The sequence below is a fragment of the Gaeumannomyces tritici genome, assembly GCF_000145635.1.
Source record: "Gaeumannomyces tritici R3-111a-1 unplaced genomic scaffold supercont2.9, whole genome shotgun sequence".
Taxonomy (NCBI): Eukaryota; Fungi; Ascomycota; class Sordariomycetes; order Magnaporthales; family Magnaporthaceae; genus Gaeumannomyces; species Gaeumannomyces tritici.
The window spans coordinates 491,849-517,561 of NW_008804553.1; the positions used below are offsets into that span (position 1 = coordinate 491,849).

Below are 25,713 nucleotides of genomic sequence, written 5' to 3' on the forward strand. Positions count from 1 at the left end.
TCGGGTTATTTCCTAGCTATTCGTTACCCGAATTTTATATTCTTTTACCCTTAACGTAAGCATGCGTTTTTTAATATCGAATTACGTTAAATGGCCCCCGTTTGGTACCGGTATTTTTTTTGCTTTTATTAAAAAACGGTTATGCAATAAGTTAACGTTATTTTTATTATTAACCAGCGCTTTTAACTTTACCCGGCAACCGTTAATTTATAAATATATTTTAGTTTTTTAACGCGTTTTAACCGCCGGGGCGCACCTTTAAGCCCCGGTGCTTAAACGGCCAAACAACGGTATCGAATTAAATAGCAATATTTTGCTTTTTTTAAAGCATGCCGGCCGGATATGGCTTAACTTTTTACACCCGTAATACCGTACTTTGGGCCTTTTCCTTTTCGCTTTTTATATGGTTGCTAAAGCCGACGGGGTTTCCGGGTTATCCGTTCGTATTTTGCATGCTGCAACGATATAATTTAACTGCCCGTATTTAAAGCAAATAATCGGTTTTTTAAGGGCTAAAACATTTATATCCCCCGGTATCCTTTTATACGGTTCCAATATTATTTTTACTTTAAAAACTTTAGCTTGCAATTTTTTTATAATGTAAAAAAAGCTTTTAAATATTACCCGTTTTTGGATTTTGGGGCGGAACCGGTTAAAAAGCAATATCGTTTTTGTCCATTCGGGTATTAATTCGAAAAGGTTATTTTTTATTATATCCTAACAAATCCGAAACGCTTTAAACGATTTGTAATTTTTTTGCTTAATAGCGGTATTTCCCGCAAACTTTTTAATTGCTAATTATATTTGCGAATTAAGGTTTTTCGATTTTGTTTAAAATTACCGCAAAAAATCGGTTTAAATAAACGATATTCCGGTATTTAAATAATGCATTTGCTTATATTTTATTTATTATGCTCGCTAACAATAATCGAAAGTGCTAAAAATTATTTAAACCTTTACACGGTTTTTACCGTAACGTTCCTTTTTGTTTTCGAAAATAAATTTGTAATTGTTAATATAATAAGCAATATTTTACTATATTGCAAATTTTTTAAATATGGGCGGTTTAAAAATAACTTTGCTTTACGTAAAACTTTTCCGTTGTTTAAAAGTATTTTTTTTATTTTCGTTTAAGCTTTTATGCGCATACTTTAACCTTTTATTTTAAATTTTTTAAATTAAACGGGCGCGTTTGCTTTAAGCTTTTAACGCGTTATTTATTTTTTGCAATTTTTTTACAAAAAGGTTTTCGAAATTATCGAAAATTTGCGGGGCTTTTTTGGTATTTTGTTCCGGTGGTTTAACGGCCCTTTTTAACGTGTTTAACGTAGCGTCGAACGTTATTATAAACGGTACGAAATTGCAAATGCTTTTTTTAAATTTGCTTAATCCTTTCCGGTAATTACTTAAGCTTATTCCTTAAATAAAAAAAGTAAAAAAAAGGAATAATATATTAAAAATTAATTGGTACAAAAGCGGGTAATTACCGGGTTACGGGCTAAATGCGGTATTTTTTTTATTAAATTTCCGTAAATTTTTTACCAAAAATGCTATCGCCAACAAAAATTATTCCTTTTTAACCTTTTTTTTCGTGCCTTTTTGGGCACGCGGGGTTAATTTTTTAAATTTTTTGCGCTTTATACGCTTTCGTACAATTTAAGCTTTATTTTATTTTTTAGCTTTGCCATTATGCTTTGGCTACGATACCGGTAGCTTGCCGGCATGTTCCCGGAAAGGTTCGTGCCCGGCTGGCTGCTAACGCCCCCTTCCTCCTTTTTTGCCGGGCGGTTTCGCCCGTTTTTTTAACGCCCCCCGCTTTCTGCCGGGCGGTTTCGCCCGTGCTCCTAACACGATGCTTGTCTTTTTGGAGCTGCCGGTTTGCAGACATGTTTTGTCCCGTACAAAGACTTTTACCTTCGCGTTATATGGATTTTGGCACATGTTCCTGAGCTCCAGTCTTACAATGACCTGTTCGGCCTTTAGGAATGCCCATTTCCGGCCACCTGCGAAACACCTCTCCCCGCCCACATCTCGCCTTATTACCATAGGACACCCGACGAACGGGCCGGCCCAGCGGCCGCGCCCTGGGGGCCGCCGACGCAGATAGTAGGGTGCTCGGCGCCGCGGGCGGCCGGGCCTTGCCCATCTGTCCCGGACCCGAGACCATCGGTAGCTTCGGGCCCGAGCGGCCCACGAAAGGATGGGGGCTACTGGCGAGAATGAGGCAGTGCATAGAGATTTTGGCGAAATAGGCCCACAAGAAAGCACAGCGTCACAAGGTGACACGGAAGGCGTTGATTCAAACGCGACTAGGTAGACTAATTTATGCCCGGGCCGGTCAGCAACATATGTGATCAAAGGAGAGATATGTTGCCTGCGTGGTAGTTTAGAATAGATTGGCCGTGGCCTGGGCGTTTCAAAGCCTGCTTCCCCGTCAGAAGGAGTGTGGTTTGTAGCAAACTCCGTGTGCTGCTCGTCAAACTCTTGACCTGGTTTCTAAACGAACGGGTGTTCGTGTTACCATTACCTGTTGGGTTGGGCAAAGGGGAAAGGTAGCCTGGCCACGCTCAGGCTATTTACACCAGCCGACGCCAGAATAAACACCGCACTTTTCCTATTCTAACATCTCGGTGCGCGTCGCCCCATACAGATCTACGGGTCTCGGTAATAGAATGGGTAAAGTTACTACCACTTTGTGGGATTCCGCACAGGCTATGCGTTGCGATCAATGATCCCATAGCATCGTACCGTGAGCTACATTGATTGAACAACTTGATCAATGTGCTTTCCGCTTTGTGATTGAAGCCTACGTTCAGGTAGGTTCCTATTTTTTACTGTTCAGGCACCTCGAGTTTGGCATTTACCCTTTGGCCTTGCTCAATTAGGTCTTTCGCAACTGCGAGACGCCCATTTGGGGTCGCCAAGTGGAGAGAGGGGAAATCTTGATAGTCCTGCTTCTACCGCCTGGCACCAGCACTCGACAAGGACCGGAGAAATGGAATTGCTACGTGCTTGGCAAACTTTCGAACCGCCAAGGTCTCCACTCAGCTGGCCTGTGTACCACTTCGCGTTACCACCTGCCCCTCGCATCCCCACATAGGTACCGTGCATCCCATAGCGGCGGGCACTTGGCGCCTTCCCGCGATGCCTCCCCCGCCCTGCTGCTCCCCACCTCCCCCCTTGCTGCTACTTAGGTTGAGTGGAGTGGCCCCCAAGTCTGGGGGTGGGGTTGCCGTGGCTGGGTAGACCTGCTAGCGGGGAGCCATTGTTGGTCCACTGCTTGGTCGATGCACCGCAGGTAAACGGGCTGTCGCATGTTGCGCACACGCACGGCACGGCAGCTCGCAGATGTGGACGCGGCCGGGTAATTTCTGTCGCGGACCTGCTGCCTCCCTTGTTTCCAATCTCTAGGTCCCAAGAGGCTGGTGCGGGGTGCCGAGAATCCCTCGGCTTTCCCCTCGTCTTCCCTCCCGCTCATCGTCGCACTTCTTTTTTATTCGCGCACCCATTGGTCCTCCTTTTTTTTTTTCACTTGACGTACGTTGGAAGGAACATGTAGGTGCCTTCATTGCGGTGCGTTGGACTACCTACCCAAGGTACTGTGCGCTTTGTGTTACGAAACCACAGGCTCCCTTTATTCAATTGGGTCGCGTTGCTGCCTGCCGAACCCCAAGCTTGGTCATACCTCCATTTCTGCTTCGAGATTTCTTTCCGTCGCACCGTCATCCTGCGTCCTGTTCACGCCATTCAAGGCTCGCTCAAGGCTCGAGCTCGTGCCCCCGCCCAAGCTTGCACTGCGGTTGCGGTGCCTTGGCACAATTGAGTCAAGGGCAAAGCTAGCAGCGGGTTGATTGTCTGTCCTTTGTCGCCTTCCACAGACAACGCTGGTCGTGGGATGCGTCAAATGACATAGCTCGAGAGGGTTTCCTCCTTTGCTTCCTGCCGAAGCCTCCCTCGAAGCCCACCCAATCGCCATGTCGATGTGCCTGATGCGCACCGGCCTGGGCCATCATGGTCATGGGCACGCCCTCTCGCTGGCGCTTGCGAGGCACGCCAGGCATGGTGGCCAGTTAGGAATGCTGGGTAGGTGAAACAAAGACAGACAAAGGAATCTGTCATGAGACCTACCTACCTAGGTAGCAGGCTGGCTGGTCCTCTACGCCAGCGCCCGGTGGACGGGGCGTCAGATAGCCCAACGGAAGCTAACACGCTGCTAGGTGGCTCTGCGGCCTTATCCTTTGGTGGTCTAGCTCGCGCTCAGCGAAAATGGCACAACACGAGCAAATGCCTTGGGTCCGCCTCATCGCTGCCGCTAGCTTTGGCGAAGACGACAACGTGCTGCCGACAACCGCAGCAGCAACAGCTCATCCGCCATGCTTCGGTCCTGTCCGTAATCCCCACTCCCCTCGGCCAGGTGGCCACGGCTACGTACTCCACCAAGGCGCTGCCGCCGACCACGCCCTACGGCCAGCTCGCCGTTGGCGTCCCCAAGGAGACCTACAGTAACGAGCGCAGGGTGGCTCTGACCCCACAGAACGTCGCTCTCTTGCTCAAGAAAGGCTTCAAGCGTGTGCTCGTTGAGCGCGGCGCTGGGGCCCTTGCCGACTTCCCCGATGAGGCCTACGACAAGGCCGGAGCGGAGCTGGTGGACGCCGGCAAGGTCTGGGCCGATTCCGATATCGTGCTCAAGGTGCGCGGCCCAAACATACCCGAGGTGGACTCCATGAAGGCTGGCCAGACGCTCGTCTCGTTCCTCCAGCCGGCGCAGAACAAGGAGCTAGTGCAAAAGCTGGCCGCGAAGAAGACGACGTCATTCGCCATGGACATGATCCCGCGTATCTCGCGCGCCCAGGTCTTTGACGCGCTCAGCTCCATGGCCAACATTGCCGGCTACAAGGCCGTGCTGGAGGCGTCCAACAACTTTGGCCGCTTCTTGACGGGCCAGGTCACAGCCGCTGGCAAGATCCCCCCCTGCAAGGTGCTCGTTGTGGGCGCCGGCGTGGCGGGCCTCAGCGCCATCGCGACAGCCCGCCGCATGGGCGCTATCGTGCGGGGTTTCGACACTCGGCCGGCCACCCGCGAGCAGGTCCAGTCGCTGGGCGCCGAGTTCATCGAGGTCGAAGTCCACGAGGACGGATCAGGCGCGGGCGGGTACGCCAAGGAGATGTCCAAGGAGTTCCAGGAGGCCCAGCTGCGCCTGTTTGCGAACCAAGCCCGCGAAGTCGACATCATCATCACGACCGCCCTAATCCCCGGCAAGCCCGCGCCTCGGCTCATCACCAAGTCCATGCTGGAGACCATGAAGCCTGGGTCGGTGGTTGTGGATCTGGCGGCCGAGGCTGGCGGCAATTGCGAGAAGACGGTTCCTGGCGAGATGGTTACCTATCGCGACGTCAAAATCATTGGATACACCGACTTGCCCTCACGACTGCCGACCCAGTCATCGACGCTGTACTCCAACAATATCACCAAGTTTCTGCTCACCATGGCCCCGGTGGAGAAGGAGTTCGGCGTTGATCTAGGCGACGAAGTCGTGCGTGGCGCCATTGTGACGCAAAACGGCGACGTCCTCCCGCCAGCTCCCCGGCCCGCGCCACCTCCAGCACCTGCGGCCCCGCAAGTAGTCGCCAAAGAGGCCGAGCCTGTTGCCTTGACGCCGTTTCGGAAGGAAGCTCGAGAGGTCGCGCTCGTTGGAGCCGGTATGGGTACCGCCCTCGCCCTCGGAAAGCTCACCAGCCCGCTCTTTATGGGCAACGTCTTCACTTTTGGTCTCGCGAGTCTTATTGGATACCGCGCCGTCTGGAACGTCGCGCCCGCGCTTCACAGCCCACTCATGAGTGTCACCAACGCCATCTCGGGCATGGTCGGCATTGGCGGGCTCTTCGTCCTGGGTGGCGGCTACGTCCCCGAAACCATCCCACAAAGCTTTGGCGCGCTGTCGGTGCTCCTGGCCTTCGTCAACGTCTCAGGTGGTTTCGTCATCACGAAGCGGATGCTGGACATGTTCAAGCGGCCCACGGACCCCCCAGAGTACCCGTGGCTCTACGCCATACCTGGAGCTCTGTTTGGTGGCGGATTCATCGCTGCTGCGTCGACGGGCGCCGCCGGGCTCGTCCAGGCCGGTTATCTGGCGAGCTCCATTCTCTGCATCAGCTCCCTCTCTAGCCTGGCGTCGCAGGCCACAGCCAGGATGGGCAACTCGCTCGGCATCCTCGGTGTCGGCTCGGGAGTCCTGGCGTCCCTGCTGGCTGTTGGCTTCTCCCCCGAGGTCCTGGTCCAGTTTGGTGGCCTCGCCACTATTGGAAGCATCATTGGGCTCCTCATCGGCAAGCGCATCACGCCCACCGACCTCCCACAGACCGTCGCCGCCCTCCACTCCGTGGTCGGCCTGGCTGCGGTCCTGACGAGCATTGGCAGTGTCATGGCCGATCTCGATCATATCACGACGCTGCACCTCGTGACTGCCTACCTTGGCGTCCTGATTGGTGGTGTCACCTTCACGGGCTCCATCGTCGCCTTCCTTAAGCTTGCTGGCCGGGTATCCTCCAAGCCTATCATGTTCCCAGGAAGACACCTGCTCAACTCGGGCATGCTGGCTGGCAACATGGCCACCATGGGCGCCTTCGTGACCATGGCCCCTGGCTCCCCGGCAATCGCCGCTGGAGCCCTGGCCGCCAACACGGCCTTGTCTTTCGCCAAGGGCTTCACCACCACGTCTGCAATTGGTGGCGCCGACATGCCCGTCGTCATCACCGTGCTCAATGCCTATAGTGGTTTTGCGCTCGTCGCCGAGGGCTTCATGCTGGATAACTCGTTGTTGACCACGGTTGGCGCACTGATTGGAGTGTCTGGCTCGATCCTGTCGTACATTGTAGGTTCTCTTCTTTTTCTTCTTCTTTTCTTTATCGCGCTAGAACCCTCACATCTTCCCCAGGGGCTCAGTGCTAACTGCCAGTTGCTCTTCAGATGTGCGTGGCAATGAATCGGTCTCTTACCAATGTTCTTTTCGGTGGCATCGCCCCAGCCCCAGCCGGCGACTTCAAGATTGAAGGCACCGTGACGCAGACAAACGTTGAAGAGACGGCCGAGGCGCTGACCAACGCCGAGAGCGTCATCATCGTGGTGGGCTACGGCATGGCGGTGGCCAAGGCGCAGTACGCCATCTCCGAGATAACGAGCATGCTGCGGTCCAAGCGGATCAACGTGCGCTTCGCCATCCACCCCGTGGCCGGGCGCATGCCAGGCCAGTGCAACGTGCTTCTGGCCGAGGCCAGCGTGCCCTACGACATCGTGCTCGAGATGGACGAGATCAACGACGACTTTGGCGACACGGACGTGACCCTGGTCATTGGCGCAAACGACACGGTCAACCCCATCGCCCTCGAGCCCGGCAGCCCCATCGCAGGCATGCCGGTGCTGCACGCGTGGAAGAGCAAGACGGTCATTGTCATGAAGCGCGGTCTGGCGAGCGGCTATGCCGACGTGCCTAACCCCATGTTCTACATGCCCGGCACGCGCATGCTGTTTGGAGATGCGAAGGTGACCTGCGATGGTTAGTTCCTGTGGTGCCCCTGTCCGAGTTCGTCTTCATCTAGCCGCGTACCTCCGCTGACAGCCTGTTTTTGTCAACTCTACAGCCATCAAGGCGGCCATCGAGGCCCGCCAGTAGACCGCGGCCATCTCTGAACGAAGAACACGGAAACAATTTCCTTTTGAATCCTGTCACAAAGAAGCACGCCATCAAAAGCCAAGGTCCATTGTCTCGCATTTCCCCGGCGTCTAGACCTTTGGCTTATCTCGACGGATGATTCCTGGCTAGACGTGCATGTAGGAGTCTACCTACTTCGGGCTCGATAAACGCAGCATCGGCTTCCTGCCATGGAATGACTGCATTTTTGTAAAGGAGACGTTGCTATATTTTGACGGAACTACCGAATCAGACTCCGATTACCACGAGGACACCGACTCTCTCGGGGCTCGCGACTAGTGCTAGTGCGCCCATACCCCACGGCTTGGCCACGTAGAAGGAAAAAGGCATATAATCGGTGTTCCATTTCCGTCTTCCCCTCTCAGGCATGAAAGACTCTTTCTTTGGACTCTAACAAAGGTATACCCGCACAAAATCAAGAGACCACTTGCGCCAAAGGCGGCATGTCTTGATCTGGGGTTCCTCGAATGTTCAGACGGGGAGTGGTTGACATGAACCGCCTTTTCCGGGGCAGCGTTGCTCTTTGACACCTAGTGTCAGCAGAGCCAAGGGAGGGAAATTCCTCAAAGGAAGTGAATGTGGTTTCTATTTTTAGAAACTCGTCGTCTTTGGTGCAGGCGACGATGGCGGCGCCACGACTTGGAGCCACAACGCCTGTAATAGCGTCAACTTCCCTCCCTGGACCACGAACGTCCGGGTATAAAAGGCCATCAAACTGCCGCCACGTACCGGCTAACCTTTCCATCCTCAAGTCACTCAACAAGGAGAACTGAAGCAATCAAGATCACCCGAGACAACCTATACCACTCAAGGACCAACCCTTAACCAGCCCACGGCATTCGGCAGAACAACCCATATCTACTTTCCGACTCCAGCCAAGTCAAGATGTACACTCCTCCGACCATTCCGTACTACGCGCCTGAGTCCGATCTTCCTGCCCCGCTGCCAACGTGGGAGGAGATCTACGCACAGACCCAGACGACGTATATTAAGCGGCTGCCGTGCGGCCAGCAGTGGGAGCTTATGTACCGCCCTGGCGAGTGGGTGGATTCGGTCAAATCCACCTTCATACAAGTTGGCGAGCATTACACTGTCAGCATTTCGAGGGTGCCAATCGCGGATGAGAGGGATTATTGGGACCGTGAGTTGATTCCGAGGCCGTACCAACAGGACATATTTACTGGAGCGGAGAACATGATGTTCCTGCGGCAGATGATGGGGTCTAAGGTCCGAATTCCGAAGGTCTACGCCATGTACAAGCACACGATCGAATTCGAGCAAGAAACCTGTCGCCTCAACATTGTCGTGAGAGAGTTCATCCCCGGCAAGCCCGCTAAAGACTTCTTCACCCGCGCCGCCGCCTTCAAGGCCATCTTGTTCGATGGGCCGTCGGCGAACCAGCTGAAGAGGGACAAGGCGCTCATTGGGCAGCGCGTCTTCCTCGGCCAGCTGGCTGCAGCCGAGGGGCGGTCACAGATGCGGGAGCTCGAGGCCAGGCTTGCCGATGCCAATGCCGCCACCGAGCGGCGGGAACAGGAGTGGGCCAGGAGGAGGCAGCTGTACAAGGAGCTGACTGAGCCCCAGCTCACGGCCTTTGGGTCCCTGGATGTGGCCGAGGTCGCCACCTGGGACGCCTGGCCGCCGTGCATCAAGACCTACACCAGGGGCGGGGTCGTCTGCCCGATCCTCACCATCGACGACCTTATCGAGTGCTGGGCCGTTTGGTCCGCGGACCCCGTCGTTCGCGAGAGGAACAAGCAGCAGCTGCGCGAGAAGCTCAAGGGCGAGTCCATGGCTTTCATCCACCCGGCCGGCGTCGAGAGCTACGGCCTCCTCGCCGGCGAGGGCGAGATCCTGTCCCAGGACGGCTCGGTGGTCACTGTCAACTTTTGCGACCTGGCCTGGGGACCCGCCTCTTTCAGCGATGTCTTCAGCGACGCGGAACAGGTCGCCAGGACCGCCCGGGTCATGCGAGACGCACGGGCGGCCCTGGGAGCCAACCCAGATATCAAGCCGAACTTTGACCATCGCCTCTACAAGAATGTCAACTGGTCGCGCGTCCTGACTTTTCCCGCACTTAGGGCCAAGAAGACGAGCAAGAAGCCCTAAATGACGAGTTTCTTGTATTCCAAGGAGAACGTCGAGTGGGCGGGCTCACGCGCAATATATTTTCCCACGCTCAGGGGGTGACCGCATGCCCTAGACGACAATTTAGTGTATTCGTCAAGAGAGAGACTTCAATACAAAACGCTATTCCTGAATTATTTCCTCTCGTATATCATGTGCTCCTTCCTCTGTGCGTCAGATTAGTATGCTAGGAATGAGTGGAGAAGTTTGGAAACAAATACGTGAATAAGAAAACAACGAGTGTATGGACGAGCAAAATAGCCACGCAGATGACGAGATACGCGAAGAAATGGAACTCGTAGGGACCGGCCGGTGGCGGTGCGCGGGCCGATGATGGTGGGGCCGGGGGGGCCGTCGCGGCCGGGCGCACCTCGCGGTATGGGATATCGATCCTATCAAGCTCCCACCAGGCGAAGCGCACATTCAAGGCCTTGATAGTCTCGTCCACCCACTTGTCCGCCTTGACCTTGTTGCCATCGGCGCGGCTGCTGGCATATGCCGTGAGGATGGGCTCCCACGGCATTTCCCGGTTCTCGCACCAGCTCGGGCTCTGGCCTTGGCCCCACGAATGCCTCTCAGCTCCAGGCGGCAGGATGTTGTCGGTCTCGGCCAGCACGACGACGCCGGTCTCCCAAAGCTCGGGATTCCGGACGGCCCGGTAGACTTCCAGCTTCTTGATGTCGTCAAGCCTGTCCGATCAGAAAGCCACCGTGGAGGGTATCGGCCCTCCACTGGGTGGTGGCGGCCATGTCAGGGACGACCTCGATGAAGATGTAGTCGATAGCATCGGTCTTTCCGCCTTCGGCAGGGTATTTTATAGAAAGCCTGAGGAGGCGTTGTTTCGTCGCAACGGTCGATGCTGAGTCCGACATTGTCCGCGCGGATCTTGACGTGGTGGTGTGACGTCAGGTTGCGGAAACGCAGCCAGTAGGGGGGCGATTATCATATCATATCCGGTGAGCGCAGGCTCAAGGTGGGTCTGGACGGGTAGATGCAGATGGCGGGCAGGGGGGCAGGAGCTGATGTTTGACCCAACCAACCGTTCATGCTCGTTGAAATGCCATCGGGCCCAATGCTGGTCTGGTCTGTGCTTGGTTCCCCCCACGGCAAACGGGGTGGAACATTGCACGATCGGTCTCTTTTTATTTTTTTCTTCTCTTCCAGAGTTCGGTGTACAGCCCGCGGGATCAGGAACACCAAGGGGCTTCGTGGTGCACCCATCTTGGCTTTCACTGGCAGAGAAGGACGGCATAGACGCACAGTCACGGGATAGAACCGCCATCTTGGAGACGGCATAGCGCCGCAGGGTCACCAACGGCTGATGCGCATGGCCTGTGCTGGGTGCCTGGCAGGCCAGAGTGGGATGGGTGGGTGGAGGAGGTGAGCGGTGGGGGGCGGAGCCAGCCAGGTGGCACATACCTGCATGCAGGCACCCTAGCCAAAAATAAGGCCCAGACTTCTAGACTGCAGATCTTTTTTCCCACCGACGCCACCACCACCCTCAACAGGGTCTGGCGGAGGACGGTTGGAACAAACGCTCGCAAGCTCGGATCAATGCTAATATTGGCCGAACACCAGAAGTCCTGGAGAGAATTATGGATGGAGAGGGTGGGCACCTGTGTACCTGGCACGGTGCCCGGAAAATAGTCTGGACCGCAATTTTTTTTTCCCCATCCAAACTCTACCTTTCCCAATACAATTGCACCAGCACCAAAGCCAAACAACATGCCCGCGCACCACTCTACACCTAAAAAAAAAAACGCGTTCAAAGGATTTGTAATTATTTCGATGCAAAATGCATTACTTATAATCACAATAACGTTTTTCACTTTGCCGGATTATAGATGCAAAGGGCAAAATGACTCTAGATTGAATGGGCTCCTTTTTTTGTGGTGGTGGGGAATAAATTGCGGTCCAGACTTTTTTCCGGGCAACGTGCCTGGGTACCTGGGCACCCAAGCATGTACTGAGCCAGAGAGGTCAAGACGAGCCGAGAGCGGGGACAAACGCAACGATACGAAATGCAACACCCCAGCCCATAGCATCAATGCGGGGAACACCGCTAACCGGACCGCGTCGTAGCATGGACGGAACTGGCAAATACCACATCCTCCACCCGATGCTACTTGGCCCGGCGCATCATATGCCGAGATACGTATACGCGCTGCGGGTGTGAGGGAGAGGCAGACCGTCTTGTTATTTTACCCGCCCACCCCCACCCCTCTTCGCTTCTGCGCGCCTTGGTCGGGCCTCACTCAGTTTTCTGGCTGTCGACGCTGCGTCTGTCCTCGGAGCAGAAATCTCTTGGTGTCTGAGGTTATAGCAACAGCAAGCTGCCAAGCCGCAGCAAACATGCTCGCCTCGCTGCGTCGTCGCTCTCTACTGAGCGTGGCCCTCCTCGCGGCTGCGCTCTCGGGCGCCCACGCTTCCCTTCAGATCGTGCCCGGCGGTACCTGGACCGCGGTAAGTGCCCTACCTACCCACCCAGGCATCTAGGCACCCTACATACTTCACCTCCCCCCAGCACACCGTCTAACTGGCCCCCATCCACGCGCAGGACAACGGCGAGCACGTGCAGGCGCACGGCGCGGGCGTGCTCAAGGTCGGCGACACGTGGTACATGGTGGGCGAGGACAAGACGGGCGGCAGCGCCTTCCAGAACGTCAACTGCTACTCGAGCCGCGACCTCGTGCGCTGGCGGTACGAGGGCGCGCTGCTGTCGCGCACCGCCGCCGCCGGCGACCTCGGCCCGAACCGCGTCCTGGAGCGGCCAAAGGTCATCTACAACGACCGCACGCGCAAGTACGTCATGTGGATGCACATCGACAGCTCCGACTACAAGGACGCCAGGGCCGGCGTCGCCGTCGGGGACTCAGTCTGCGGGAAGTACAGTGAGTCGTGCCGTGACGCTCCTCTCGTTTCGTCTTGGCCGCGCGGACAACAGAGCACTGACCGATGTGTTGTCGCCCGGACTCAGCGTACCTGGGCAGCAGCAGGCCCCTTGGCTTCCAGAGCCGCGACAGCGGCCTTTTCAAGGACGACAACGGGACGGCCTACCTCCTCACCGAAGATGTAAGAGACCGAGAACTGCCCAGTTCGCAGTGCTCCTTGCCCTACCTCTTCCACAAGGCCGCGTTACTGATATCTACCGATCCACTCGCGCCCCCCCTCTCCGCAGCGCGAAAATGGCCTCCGCATCAACCGCCTCACAGACGACTACCTCGCCGTCGCAGGCAGCAGCTCGACCTACCGCTGGAACGAGCGCATCGAGTCCCCCGCCATGGTCAAGCTGTCCGGGCGCTACTACATGTTCGGCTCGCACCTGACGGGCTGGGACCCCAACGACAACGTCTACAGCACCGCGACGTCGGTCTCGGGCCCCTGGAGCGCATGGAAGACATTTGCCGACGTCGGCAGCAACACGTACGCGTCGCAGACCACCTTTGTCCTCCCCTACGGCGGCGCCGACGGCTCCACCAACGTCATGTACCTGGGCGACCGCTGGGTCTCGTCCAACCTGCAGTCCAGCACCTACATCTGGCTGCCGCTGCGCCTCGACGGCGCCGGCGGCGTCTCCATGAAGAACATGCCCGGGTCGTGGGTGCCCAACGCCGACGGCGCCGGCGCGTCGCCGTCGTGGGCCGCCGCGCCCGCCGAGACGGTCTACGAGGGCGAGGCGGGCCAGCTGGCGGGCGGGGCGCGGCAGGTGGCGTGCGGCGCCTGCTCGGGCGGCACGTCGGCCGGCTACCTGGGCGGCGACGGCGGCAGCAACAACGGCACCGTGACCTTCTCGGGCGTCCGCAGCAGCGGCCGCGACGCGCTGTCGACGGTGCGCATCCGCTTCCTCAACGGCGACAGCAACCCGCGCTACGCCGGCGTGTCGGTCAACGGCGCCCCGCCCGTGCGCGTCGCCTTTGAGCCGACGAGGGGCGGCGTGTCGAGCAGCACGCTGCACGTGCAGCTGCGCGCCGGCAGCGGCAATACCATTGTTGTCGGCGGCGTCGGCGGCGGGCTGTGGGGGCCCGACGTCGACAGCATCGTCGTGCCGATGGAGTAGGGGATGTGGGGTTATTTGGCTATGTAGTGACGAGTTTTTGGTGCCTCGGTGTGCTACAAACGAAAATGGCGCCGCGAGTCTGTGTTGGCTGCGAGTATCGGGTTTCTCTCCACCAAGCGCTCTTATGGACCTTGGGAGGAAAAGGGCGGTTGCTTTATCCTCGGAGTCAGCAGGCGGGCAAGGCAAATCTACAGTTCATCACAGAATACAATGGTGGTGAAATTTAGGTTGAATGCGCTAAGAACGGCTATGAATAAATTGAGCCGCTACCAAGCCACGGGAGGCGACAGGGCGACAGGGTACACCCACGTCCCAGGCTAGGGTGGGTGCGTGCAGGAACAGGGGCGGGACATGGCCTCACATCCACGTGGGCAAACTGGTCACACAGCCCGGTGACACGCTAATCGAGATGGCTTTGCGCACAGCCGTCAGCCCCGTGGTTCAGATGTAGAGAAAACAAAGAAGCCATCGCATTATATTAGCCACTAAATGCACCTCTATCTCAGCCAGTCTCTGACATGTTTTAATCATCGCAAAAACCCTGTCCATGGTCGCGCCCCGAATACACTGTTGCCTCTCGCCTGCGTGTCAGTTCTAAATGCGGTGAAATGTTGCTCTGGGGAGTAAAACAGATGAAACAAACAACAATAAAAACAAAATGAAATGAAAATAAAAGGGAAGTGATGCAGGCGAAAATGACATATCAGTCTCGCCTGCGAAACTACGACTTCCTGCCGCCCGCGCCCTGCTCCTGCAGCTCCATCTCGACGCCAGGCGCCGAGACCGGAGCCGACGCGCCCGCCGCAGGGGAAGGATCACCACCGCCGCCGCCGCCCCGGTACTCATGCTCGTCCTCGGCCTCGTCGTTGCTAAAGCAGCCCGCATCATCATCCTCGTCATCGTCCTCCCCCTCCTCGTCCGTGTCGTCGGGCGCGCGCCCCGAGTGCAGGTTGCGGTACCGCACCTCGTCCTCGTCGTCCTCGTCGTCGTCGTCGTCCTCCTCGTCCGGGATGGCCGCGCCGGGCGACGACGCGGCGGGCCGGCGCTTCTTCTCAAAGTCCTGCTTGTGCGCCTCGGCCAGGATGCGCGACAGGCCGCCGACCAGCGTGCCGGACCGCGTCAGCCGGCGCCGGATCCCCGTCGCCACGCCGGCGCCACCGCCGTCCGCCTGGGCCTCCGTCGTGGCGGCGGCCGCCTCGCCGCCTGCGCGGCCCTCTTCTGCGTCGGCGGGGGTCGCCGCCGCCGCCGCTGGTGGGGAGGCTTCCTGCTTCTGCTTCTGCTTTTCCTTCTGCTGCTGGCCCTGGCTGGTGGGTCCCGGGGTCCGGGCGCCCGTCTGTGGCGCCTCGCCCTGCTTCCCACCGCCGATGCCGAGGCCTCCCATATTGACGCCAGTAGCCGTCGCCGGCGCGGACGCGGGCGTCCGCGCCCCAGTGGCCGTCGTGGCGCCGGGGCTGCCATCGTCCCTGTCCAAAAGGCCGCGCTGGTCGTCGCGGTCCGGCCCGGCGGGCGTGCTGGGCGGCTGCTGCTGCTGCTGCTGCTTTTGGGTCTCGTCGTCTCCGAGGCGGTAGGGCAGCGGCACGTCGCGGCTGGCCTTGTACTGGGCCACGTTTGAGCAGTGCTCGTTCTCGACGCGGAAGATGGTCCACATGCCCCGGCGCGTCACCTCGGCAAAGGCCACCATGAAGGACATGATGGTGCTGTGCTGGGCGTCGTGCGTGAATATGGCGTAGAAGATCCAGATGAAGCGCAGGATCGGGTCCGCGACCATGATGCCGTAATAGGGCCACTTGCTCTTCAGACCCGTTATGTCGCGAAGGAGAAAGTTGTGTGGCGAAGGCTGGAGGAGCGAGAAGTCCATGAAGATGTCCCATATGGCTGCGGGAGGCGGGGGGGATGAAGGGTCAGCGGTCCAAGGTGAATGACTTGAGTGGAGAGTATGCGAGACAATGCCTAGACTTACACGTGTAGATGCCGTTGATGGTTGAAAACGTGATGAAAAGAGCGAGGTTGGTTCGCGTGCCGTCGATTCGGTACAGACTGAGACACATGGCCGCAATGATGCTCATCAGATACTTGCCACAGTTTACAAGGTGAGGGAACACGTTCCCAGTATCGTGGTAACGCCGAATACACTGCAGGAAGCGCCAGATGGGGGGCAGGGCCGACAGGAACCCCAGCAGGCGCGAGTGGCTCGAGTTGCACTGCTCCGGGTCTAGCCACGCGTTGCGGTACAGGCAGAAGAAGAGCTCGATGTTGCACATGGCGTACGTCAACGAGCAGTAGATGTCGCCCAGGAAGAAGTCGCGGAACTCGACGGGGTACAGGCCCGCCAGCAGGAGGCGCCAGTGCGAGTAGAGGAACCAGCGGCGGCTGCGGTAGAAGAAGACGGGGGCCGGGAAGAAAAGGATCAGGAGGGTGACGCCGATGAGCACGACGGGGAAGTAGAGGTACATGTCGTCCGAGCCCAGGCGCGAGAAGTTGATCCAGAACAGGACGCCAAAGACCAGCAGGAAGAAGGCGGGGAATTGGGACAGCTGGCGCCAGTCGAGCTGCGAGCGCGGGTCGAGCTCGAAGATGAACTGGTAATTGATTTTGTTGCGCGTCCAGAGGCGACAGTCGAGGCAGAAGAGGACGAAGAGGTAGAGCATCAAAAAGTAGCCGCCGTAGACCTGCATCAGGTAGCTCGCCTCCCGGGCCACGCTCGGGTCCTCGTTGAACAGGCGCTCCGAGCCGTAGGTGAGGCCCTGGACGGTGAAGACGGCCCCGACGCCGATGAGTAGGCCGCTGCGGAACGAGCTCCCGGACTCGTCGCCGGCCTTGCGGCTGAGGCTGCGCAGCTTGCCCGCGGCGAGCTTGTGGTTCCCGCGCTCAAAGTAGCGCGCGTACAGGTCCTCGACGGCGGCGATGTGGTCGTCGAGCAGGGTGCTACGCACAAAGTAGGACGGCGCCACGCGCTCGTACATGTAGCGGTACTGCGGGCGCGCGTTGACGGCCTTGTCGTACTTCTTGTTGAGCTTGCGGAACGCGGTCCGGTTGAGCATGGCGTAGGCCTTGAGCAGCTCCAGCCCGCGGTAGAACTCCTGCAGCGCCAGCTTGAGCTTGCGCTTGGCCGTGCGGTACGGCACGTCCTGGTCCGCCGCCGGCCGCCGCGCGTAGTCGCGCCGCCCGTCCGCCGCCGCCACGGCGGCCCCCTTGAGGTGCGGCGTCTGTGGCATCTGCTGCAGCGCCTTGGAGTTTGGGCCGGGCCGGCGCGAGAAGAGCTTGGCCCGCGCCGCCGGGCCCATCCAGTCGTTGCGCGACGAGGTCTTGGCGCTGCCGCCGCCCTTGCCGTTGCTGTTTTCGGCCGAGTCGCCCCCGCCACCGCCACCGCCGTTGCCGTTGCCGTTGCCGTTGCCGTTGCCATTGCCGTTGCCGTGCTCGTGCCCAAGGGCCGTCTCGCGCCGCTGCAGCCTCGCGTCGGCCAGCTCCTGCGTGCGCCTGTTGCGCATAACGTGCAGCTGCTCGCGCAGCGTGATCAGCCTCCGGGCCGCCTGGTCCTCCTTTTCCCGGTAAAAGGTCTCGACCTTGTCCAGCTCGCTGTCCAGGAACGTGAAGAAGTCGCTCTCGCGCTGCCGGATCTCGTCCTGGTTGGTGTTGACGGTGCCAGGCCTCAGAGTTGGCCTGCGTCCCACCATGGGTGAGGGGTGTGAGAAGAGCCTCTTGAGCCGCTGCTTAGGCGTCCCGGAGGGGCCTGCTATCGGCGAGCCGTCGCCGTCATTCGTCTCGAGAAACAGCGCGTGCCTGCCGTTGCCTTGAGTGGCCGGGGGATGCGACTGGGTCGGGCTCCCGTTGACAGGCGAGTGGGTGCTGGACTGGGCAGCCGAGTGGATTACGCCCAGGCCCTTTGGGCCATTCGAAGCCGCTCGGCTGAAGGGATTCCGGAGTCCGGGCGTTGTGTGAGCCGATGGTTCGTGCTGCAGATAGGACGGAATCCTCTCCATGGCGGGCCCGGGGAGCTGAAAGTCGATGGCTACGGGCCCTCCAACGGCCCCGGCGCTGGGCGGGGTGGCGACGAAGCTTCCATACTGCAGGTCGTGCCCCGGCGAGTCCGCCAGCCGCTGGCTCTCGCCTTTGCGTCCCGGGATGGGCTGAGCGGCTATCGTCGACGAGCCATGGGGCTGGGTGGCAGCACGTGACGCCGGGGTGGTGCTGACGCGCCTGAGGGCGGCCGACTGCGTCCGCTCCAGGCCCGGCGTGCGGCCGCTGGCGTCGGTGCCGCTGAAGGTGGGCCTGCGGGCGAAGCGCGGGGTGGCATGCGGTGGCAGGTCGCCTGAGCGGCGTTGAAGCGTGGGCGTGGTGTTAGCCTTGCGCACCGCCGTCCTCACAGCCTTGATATATTTCTTGCCGCCCTTGTAGTTGAGATACTTGATCCTCCACTCTGCGGCGGTCCATGGCGATTAGCTGTTGGCCCAACAAAACACCCATCAGATATTCGGCTGAAGTATGATTTACCCGGCACCAGCTCCTGCTCCAGCTCTTTAGCAAACTTCATGACGTCAACCCTCGGCACTCAGCCCCAATGTTCCTGACGGGTGTATTGAAGCCTCCTGTGCGCGATTCAGCAACGGCACATCCCGCCGCTGGGGCGTGGTTGAATCGAGGTCTCGGGCTGTCGATCCGTTGTCGTGGTCGTGATTGACAGGACTGGCCAAGATCTGCCGCCTGACGTGCAGAAAAGGGCCGTTTGTTGTGCAGCCGTTAAAAAGCAACTAAGCCGGACGGCGCTTTCGGGCAGGTTCGGTCGTTGCAGCTTCAAAAGATCAATGTCTGCTCTCAAAAGTGGGGAAGGACGCGAGAGCCGTGCCAAAGTGCAGGCTCAGGCTCAGATGCGACAGAAAAAGGAGCTGACGAGACGTCAACGGCACAAAAAGGAACCGCATCGAGACCATGTCAATTGACCGATGCGGCCGCCGCTCACTTTTCAAGGGGAACGCAGCCGAGGTGCCTGGCGCTCAGGGCGGCTCCACTTCTCCCCGTCTCCCGCATTCCCAATTTCCCTAACCAGAAAGAAAAAGCGCCCTAGCCGCCGCGCCAATCAGATCAGGCACCAGATCCAAATTGACCCTGGCTGCTTCGGGCTGTTGTTCTCCACTGATTGTGGTCAAGCCGCATAAAAGTTTGTCAACAATTGCCAAATAACGGTGCAGCCATTGGACCCGGGCTCGCCCTGTCTAATGTCTGGAAGGGGTATCATTTTGGTTGGGGTACGTCAAGGTACCAAAGCACGGCTTGCTTTTGTGCACTGCGTCGTCCAAGACAGCCTCTCATCCGTGTCCTAGACATGCATTCACAGCTGTCCGCCCACCATCTTCACAATCCACATGGCAATCCGCACCTTGAGCCCGACCCGGCGCTCCGTTTTGGCAAAGTCGTCCAAGCCCACCGGCGCCGCGTGCTCCTGCAGCCACGCCTGCTCCTCGGCGAGCCGCCGCCGCAGGCCCTCGTTGGTGGTCACGACGAGCGCATTGGCTTCCAGGTCCAGCGAGTAGCTCCGCTTGGTGTAGTTGGAGCTGCCGATGACGGCGAGCGACGGCCCCGTCGCCCCGTCGCCGCCCAGCGTCACCCACAGCCCCTTGGCGTGGTAAGTCCACCCGCCCGGCTCGCCCGACGTGCCGCGCCGCCACTCCTTGAGCGTTACGGTCGGGACCTCGTCGCCGTCGCTGCTGCCGCCCTTCTCGACCACCCCCCGTCGCTGCCGCTCCACGGCGTCGAGAAAGCGGCGGGCCAGGAGGCTGTAGGCGTCCGGGAGCATGCCCGAGACTCCACGGGAGCGGTAAAAGCCGTTCGCGTAGGGGGACGCCGTGATTACGGTGCCGCGGCTGCCGGCCGGCACGGTTGACAGCAGCAGCCGTGTCAGCGACGGCGCGGGGTTGAAGTAGCCCGCCGTGAAGGTCCAAGACGAGCCCGTGGCTAGCCCCGCCGGCGACGATGCGAGCGTGGACAGGACGTGTGTTAGGGCCGCCTGCTCCGTCGAGGTGTCGGGCCGCAGGAGCTGCGACATTTGCGCGAGCACGTACACAGACGTGTCTGGGGCCTCCCCTGCGCCGTGCGATGGCGGCATAACCTGTCTCTGTGCTTGTGTCATGTCTGCCAGGCCATTGTTTGGTACACCGCTGCTCCCGCCGATCCGCGACTGCGGTCTGGCCGAGATAAGGTCCCGTAGCAGTCTGGTAGAATCTGCCACAAACTGTTTTGGATTCTCCAGTGGCGATGGCGCCTCGTTAGACGTGGGCCAGTCTAGCTCAAAGCCCGAGGCCGACTCGGACGATGGGCGAACAAGGAAACTGAGTGAGCAAACGGCTTTCTGTAGCCCCCAAAAGTACGACGTAATGTCGCTCGAGGAGAACATGTGATATCTATCCTGACGGTTGGTGAAGTAGTCTGTCGAGAGGTTCGCCCTGTGTTACGTCATCCACACATGTCAGTCTTTCCAGACATGCTTCAAGATCCGCACCCGGGTCCTGCCGTCTTCACCTACCCCGACAGTATGATCTCGTCGTCAAACCCGTATAGCTTCATGTGCTGCAGGCCCCAGCCCTCGTTGATTCGGCGGGGTATGTGCTTCTTGCGCATCCCAGTCAGGTTCGGCGTGTGGTACATGCGGATCTCGACCCGCTCCGGGCCGAACTCGGAAACGAGCGGCGCCAGGAGCGACGCCGAGCACGCATCGGGACTCTCTCGGGTGCCGCGCAGGGCATCGGTGAGAATGCTGAGCTTAAGGTCGGGTTTCGCGCGGAGTGCATCCTGGAGCGTCGCGATCTGCCGGCACCGTCGCTGTCAGGACAAGGACAAATGAGGAGATTGCGTAGAAATAGGGGCTGCTTACGAGGTCCTTCTCCGACTTGCCAATGTAGAGCGTAGAGAGAAATATCCTCCGCTCGGCGTGCCTGATTTTGTCCTAGTAGGACCTCCCCGCCAGGGGTCAGCTCCGACCTCCTCTGCCCCTCTCCCTCCCCCGTCGCACACGCCAGCGGCATCGCACCTTGAGCGTCTCGTAGAAGTCGGTGGGTGTCTGTATTATGCGGATGCGAGACCCGTGTATCTTGAACGAAGGGGCTAGCCTGTCCAGCTCCTCGACGAATGGCGCGAGCATGGCGGCGCTTGATGCTTGCGGGCCGCCTGCTGTCGGTGCAGTTGAGGAGGTAGTGTAGCGTCGGCACTGCGCACGTCCGGCGAGTGGGCTGTTGGGAGCGCGAGGGGTAGCGCGTGGACGCCCGAGTCCGCAGCGCGAAAGCCCTCTGACTATCATCGCCGCGACACCGCTGACGTGGTTGTTCGTCGAGCTGCTGTCAACTCAAACGGAGAGTTTGTTCCAAGTTTAGAAGTTTCCAAAGCCTCAAAAGCCAGGGTTAGGGGATGTGTAGCCCTGTCAAGCTCGTCATTGGCTCGGAGTTTGCCAGCTCCACCAAACGTGATTCCGCGGCTGCGTCACTTGGGTCAACTTCAATTCGGCTTTTCCAAACCACCATCGAGGCCTTGCTGTTGAATGACGGTCCATTGGCCACGCGACCGCCCACCATGTCGACCATCACGAGGACTCTCGGCTATCTGCGCCGCATCGGGTTCAAGGTGCGCATCGCGAGTCCTTGCCTCAAACCCCTTGGCGCTGGAAGCGAAGCTGACAATTGAACCTGAGGAATTCTAGGAATACTGGCACCAACTGAACGTACGTCTCCAACCCCGCCGTTGCTATTGATTGGAGGCCTGGTGGAAATGCTGACTGTTTGCGCGCGCGGCCTGTATAGTACATCGGTACGCGATCTCGACCCAGAGGCAGACATGAGGAAGGACAAGACGGGCGGGCGGCGGCGAGATCTACGATAGATGGCGGCGACTGACGACCGGCGTGTGGAAAACAGGCGACACCAAGGCCGGCACCCTAATCGGCACCGACAGGTTCGGTAACAAGTTCTACGAGAACATGGAGGAGGAGCTGCCCCGTACGTGCTTTCCGCTCCCCGACGAATACTAAGGACCGAGGATGCCTCGACCGCGGGGTTATTGCCATGGCAATGATACCAGGCTGACATATTGGATTGACGCCTACAGTTCGGACTAGATGGGTCAACTACAAGGCCCACGACTTTGATCCGTACGTCCCCTGACACTTCGGCTTCCATCTCATTTCGCTGTAGCCCCGCGAGGTCAATGGGTGTTGGTGGCTAACAGTGCATTATTTCCCCTGAGCAGCGGCAGCATCGAGCCGCACTGGCACGCCTGGATCTCGTACTCGGTGGACACACCGCCAATCAAAGACCCGCTGTTCAAGCAAGCTGCCGACAGGCCCTGGGCGAGCTCCAAACCCATTCTAAACTACACTGCCACTCGGGGCGCCTTCAAAACGTACAGCACGTGAGTTCCGGCCCTTTTTCACTAATTTGTCCAGGAGCCTGTCAGCATATTATTCTTTGGGCTCAATGGGAGAAACCTGGCCGCAGATTAGACCCTTTGCCGCTCATGCTGCGGTAGATGTGTATTTACTGACTTGTTTTCTCGCCTCCAGCACCCAGCCGAAGCTCACGGCTTGGGAGCCCAAGGTTGCGGCCAGGGCCTAAAATGCTAGTTAGAATTAAGGTGTCTGTACATACAAGGGAGATGCACAAGCATAGAGAAACGAGTAACTCATCAGTCTGTCATATGACAATGGCGGCGCCTCACGTGATTATAAGCATGGCCCCTGTTCAGGGGTATAGGGTGAGAGAATGAGACAGGGACCCTTTTACCAGTGTATGTGTATTTAATCTCTGCCAAGATCAGTTTGGCATGGCCGTCTGTCCCACGGCGTTTCAAGCGAGACAAGTACAAGATATACAAGGGCAAGGTGGAAGCGATGCATTTATGTATCATAACCCCGAAGGACGCGATTGTATTACTATGCACCGTAAAGCAAACATTCTAGACGACGGTATGGGGTGTGAATTCACACGCGGGAACAGTATAGTATGGAAGAAACCCCGGAAATGCATCGACGTATCCTCTAACGCTCGTGTATGCCTGCCAACCCATCTATTCTAGTACATCAAACGCACCGGCCCGTCCCCTCAGTGCCACTCGGCGTCGACCTTCTCGAACTTGTCCAGGAAGGCCTTGAAGAACTTGACGCCCAGGCCCGGGTCGAGGGCGCCCGTGGTGGCGCGGATCGAGTGCATGCTCAGCTGCGGCAGGCCGGCGTCGGCGCTGCGCACGCCCATGGCGGAGCTGAGCGAGGGCCCGACGGTGCCGCCGGAGCGGGAGTCGTTGCGGATCATGAAGGTCTGGTTGACGCAGCCCGACAGCTCGGCGACGCGGTCCAGGATGGCCGTCGAGACCGAGTCGGTCGTCATGTGGCCGTTTGAGTCGGCGCACACGGCCACGCCCACGTTCAGCCGCGGCGCGTGCCCGTCCAGGTAGCTCGAGAGGAAGTTTGGGTGCACGGCGTGCGTCACGTCGGCGCTGACGAGGAACGAGGACGCGTACGTCCGGCCGACGACGCCGGGGCCGAAGGGCGTCGTCGTCGTCGTCGTCGTCGTCGAGGACCCGCAGAGGGCCTCGACGGCGCGCTCGACGACCGACGGCAAAAAGTTGCCCTTTGCGCCCTGGCGCAGCAGCGACCCGATCTCCTCGTCGTCGAAGAGCGCGACGAGCTTGACGACGCCCTCGTCCTGGTGGTCCGTCGCGCACAGCAGCGCCTCGAAGGCGGCCCACGAGCAGAGCTTGTCGTCGATGCGGCCGGCGAAGATGAACTCCTTGTCTAGCCCGCCCACGGCGGCTGGCTGGATGTCGAACAGCTCCAGCTCCCAGTTGACGATGGACGCGGCCGACTTTAGCCCCAGCTGCGACGTGATGAGCTTGACGAGCTTGGGCGGCTGCGACGCGGCGAAGGAGCCGGCCGGCCCGCCGCCAAGGTAGGGCTTCGTCTCGTCTGCGCCGGCAGCGGCGCCCGGCGCCGAGAAGAGGTCCGAGTTGTCGAGGCCGATGATGGGGACGGCCTGCGTCTCCTTGTTGCCGGTGCCCATCATGCCGACGCCGAAGTGGGGAGCTAGCGTCGGGACACGAGCGACTGTTTCACCACGGCGTTTGTGTTAGTTCAACCCGCGCAGGCGAATGGGTTACTTGGGTAGGGAGGGAGGGGAAGCGGACGTACTCGGCCAGTCGACCTTGACGAGCCTCACGGCCGTCTTGCCCGTCTCCTCGTCGCGCACGACGACACGGCCGCCGATGCTCAGGTCGCGGTCCCACCACGTCTGGTTGAGCGAGCCGGCGTAGGGGGCGACGCCGAGCTGCACGTAGCCGGCCTTGTTTGGCTTGCTGCTCACGGGCTTGAGCCGCGCCGTCAGCGCGTCGATGTGGCCCGCGATCATGGCCACGCCGTTGCCGGGCTTGTAGGCCTGCCCGACCGCGAAGGCGATCAGGGAGCTGCCGTTGCGCGTCACGTAGTACTGGCCGCCGGCCTTGACCTTGCCGGTCCAGTCGTCGCGTGCGGGGAGCTGTCGGGGTGGGCGATCAGATGTGATGTCAGCTTGGGCTGGCTCAGGGGATACGAAGGGGTTTCTCCCCGCTTGTTGGTCCTCCGCCTCACCTCCTTGTAACCGGCCTCGTCTAGCTTGGCCTTGAAGTAGTCGACGGCGTGGAAGACGGTCGGGCTCCCCGTCAAGAAGTCGCAGAAGGGCTTGGTGAAGACCTCGGGGCGGCAGTCGCGCACGGCGCAGACGGGGCACTCGGGGGCCTGGACGATGTGGTCGACACCGTAGGGCAGTTGCACGGCGCAGCGGATGCAAGCGCGCAGGGCGCGGCGCGCCACCTCGTTCATCAGATCGCCCGCGATCAGGTACCTAGCCTCGTCGCTCACGGCCTTGGCCGGCTGGGCGCGGGCGGCGGCGGATGGGGACGGCATGGCGGCGACGGGCGCGGCCAGTGAGGCGGAGGACGAGGCGAGGGCGGCGGAGCGGAGCGAGAGGTTGGACGCGCGAGCTCGCAGGTAGTCGGGGGTGTGCTTCGTCATCGCCGGGCCGTTCTGGCGGGCTGGGTGGGTTGCTGTCTCTGGTGTCGTTGATAGGTGGGAGGGAGATGGGGAGAAAAAAGAAGGGGGAGGACGGGAGGCAAAGCAGCAGACCAGGCCAACTTATCGGTTATACAGGACACCTGTCGGCGTGTCACGGTGAGGGGGAGAGCCGACGGCAGCGTCTCGAGACTGAGTCGGGCGGCTTCTTATCGGAGCTCTGGCGATACGGTTGCCATGGGGGTGCGCAAGCCGAGGACGCCTGGCGGCAGATGACCCCTGTCTGGAGCAGCACGTGCGCACGTCAGTTGCGCTTGGCTTCTCGTAGCGGCCTGCCATGCCGTCCACCTGCCAACTCGAGAGGCCAATTCATCAAACGGCGTCCGAATTTCAATCCGACTATCCCTAGCGTAGAATGGCCCTTTTCTGTCCAGGCCGAATTCGGGGGTTTCTGCAGGCGCGGTGGCGCGCTACCCGGGCTTGGCTCTTTGTGAAGTGCAATGGATCAATGGTTTGATTTGATGCTGCATGGGAGTCCGATCCACCTCTCTCGCTGAATTCGGCACATCTCCCCACGCGTATGCTTAATTCAAGCTTCCTGGGGCCGACCTCCTGTCGTTCCCGAGCCATAGCGCATCATCCAATCCAAGTCCATGCATGGAGAGCTGCGTTGTGCGGGGTCATGGGATGACATGACATCTGTCGCACCCTATTTGGTGTCTCCTGCAGCTTCAGCTCACTGCAGGTGGCCTAGTCCGTAATTGGTGGTTCAAACGTGCTTTGCAGAATCCTTTGTGCTACACT

General features: G+C 59.1%; 8 protein-coding genes across 8 annotated transcripts; 4 read left to right on the plus strand and 4 right to left on the minus strand.

Annotated features, from left to right (window-relative positions):
- Nucleotides 1-3,305: 3,305 nt before the first annotated feature.
- GGTG_12620 (hypothetical protein) lies at nucleotides 3,306-8,187 on the plus strand. The gene is made up of 4 exons (XM_009230521.1): nucleotides 3,306-4,083; nucleotides 4,218-6,871; nucleotides 6,967-7,552; nucleotides 7,638-8,187. Exons 1-4 carry the CDS (start codon nucleotides 3,975-3,977, stop codon nucleotides 7,667-7,669), a joined length of 3,381 nt encoding a protein of 1,126 aa, XP_009228785.1. The 5' UTR covers nucleotides 3,306-3,974; the 3' UTR covers nucleotides 7,670-8,187.
- Nucleotides 8,188-8,245: 58 nt separating this feature from the next.
- GGTG_12621 (hypothetical protein) lies at nucleotides 8,246-9,968 on the plus strand. The gene has a single exon (XM_009230522.1). It carries the CDS (start codon nucleotides 8,594-8,596, stop codon nucleotides 9,815-9,817), a length of 1,224 nt encoding a protein of 407 aa, XP_009228786.1. The 5' UTR covers nucleotides 8,246-8,593; the 3' UTR covers nucleotides 9,818-9,968.
- Nucleotide 9,969: 1 nt separating this feature from the next.
- GGTG_12622 (hypothetical protein) lies at nucleotides 9,970-10,707 on the minus strand (the record flags this gene model as incomplete). The annotated part of the gene is made up of 3 exons (XM_009230523.1): nucleotides 9,970-10,002; nucleotides 10,110-10,498; nucleotides 10,545-10,707. 3 exons carry the CDS (start codon nucleotides 10,705-10,707, stop codon nucleotides 9,970-9,972), a joined length of 585 nt encoding a protein of 194 aa, XP_009228787.1.
- A 1,157-nt stretch (nucleotides 10,708-11,864) lies between these two features.
- Nucleotides 11,865-14,443, plus strand: GGTG_12623 (glycosyl hydrolase family 43 protein). Its single transcript, XM_009230524.1, has 4 exons — nucleotides 11,865-12,298; nucleotides 12,393-12,726; nucleotides 12,813-12,907; nucleotides 13,014-14,443. The coding sequence occupies exons 1-4, from the start codon at nucleotides 12,188-12,190 to the stop codon at nucleotides 13,890-13,892; spliced, it is 1,419 nt and encodes a 472-aa protein (XP_009228788.1). The 5' UTR covers nucleotides 11,865-12,187; the 3' UTR covers nucleotides 13,893-14,443.
- GGTG_12624 (hypothetical protein) lies at nucleotides 14,339-18,423 on the minus strand (the record flags this gene model as incomplete). The annotated part of the gene is made up of 3 exons (XM_009230525.1): nucleotides 14,339-15,767; nucleotides 15,853-18,309; nucleotides 18,384-18,423. 3 exons carry the CDS (start codon nucleotides 18,421-18,423, stop codon nucleotides 14,614-14,616), a joined length of 3,651 nt encoding a protein of 1,216 aa, XP_009228789.1. The 3' UTR covers nucleotides 14,339-14,613.
- A 795-nt stretch (nucleotides 18,424-19,218) lies between these two features.
- GGTG_12625 (CDP-diacylglycerol-glycerol-3-phosphate 3-phosphatidyltransferase) lies at nucleotides 19,219-21,024 on the minus strand (the record flags this gene model as incomplete). The annotated part of the gene is made up of 4 exons (XM_009230526.1): nucleotides 19,219-20,329; nucleotides 20,410-20,690; nucleotides 20,758-20,829; nucleotides 20,914-21,024. The coding sequence occupies 4 exons, from the start codon at nucleotides 21,022-21,024 to the stop codon at nucleotides 19,219-19,221; spliced, it is 1,575 nt and encodes a 524-aa protein (XP_009228790.1).
- A 306-nt stretch (nucleotides 21,025-21,330) lies between these two features.
- Nucleotides 21,331-22,684, plus strand: GGTG_12626 (hypothetical protein). The gene is made up of 7 exons (XM_009230527.1): nucleotides 21,331-21,500; nucleotides 21,577-21,597; nucleotides 21,677-21,683; nucleotides 21,791-21,871; nucleotides 21,981-22,023; nucleotides 22,122-22,283; nucleotides 22,435-22,684. The coding sequence occupies exons 1-7, from the start codon at nucleotides 21,450-21,452 to the stop codon at nucleotides 22,484-22,486; spliced, it is 417 nt and encodes a 138-aa protein (XP_009228791.1). The 5' UTR covers nucleotides 21,331-21,449; the 3' UTR covers nucleotides 22,487-22,684.
- Nucleotides 22,685-22,766: 82 nt separating this feature from the next.
- On the minus strand, nucleotides 22,767-25,473 carry GGTG_12627 (vacuolar aminopeptidase 1). Its single transcript, XM_009230528.1, has 3 exons — nucleotides 24,490-25,473; nucleotides 24,055-24,397; nucleotides 22,767-23,970 (listed from the first exon to the last, which is right to left on the minus strand). Exons 1-3 carry the CDS (start codon nucleotides 24,910-24,912, stop codon nucleotides 22,973-22,975), a joined length of 1,764 nt encoding a protein of 587 aa, XP_009228792.1. The 5' UTR covers nucleotides 24,913-25,473; the 3' UTR covers nucleotides 22,767-22,972.
- Between the last annotated feature and the right edge of the window lie 240 nt (nucleotides 25,474-25,713).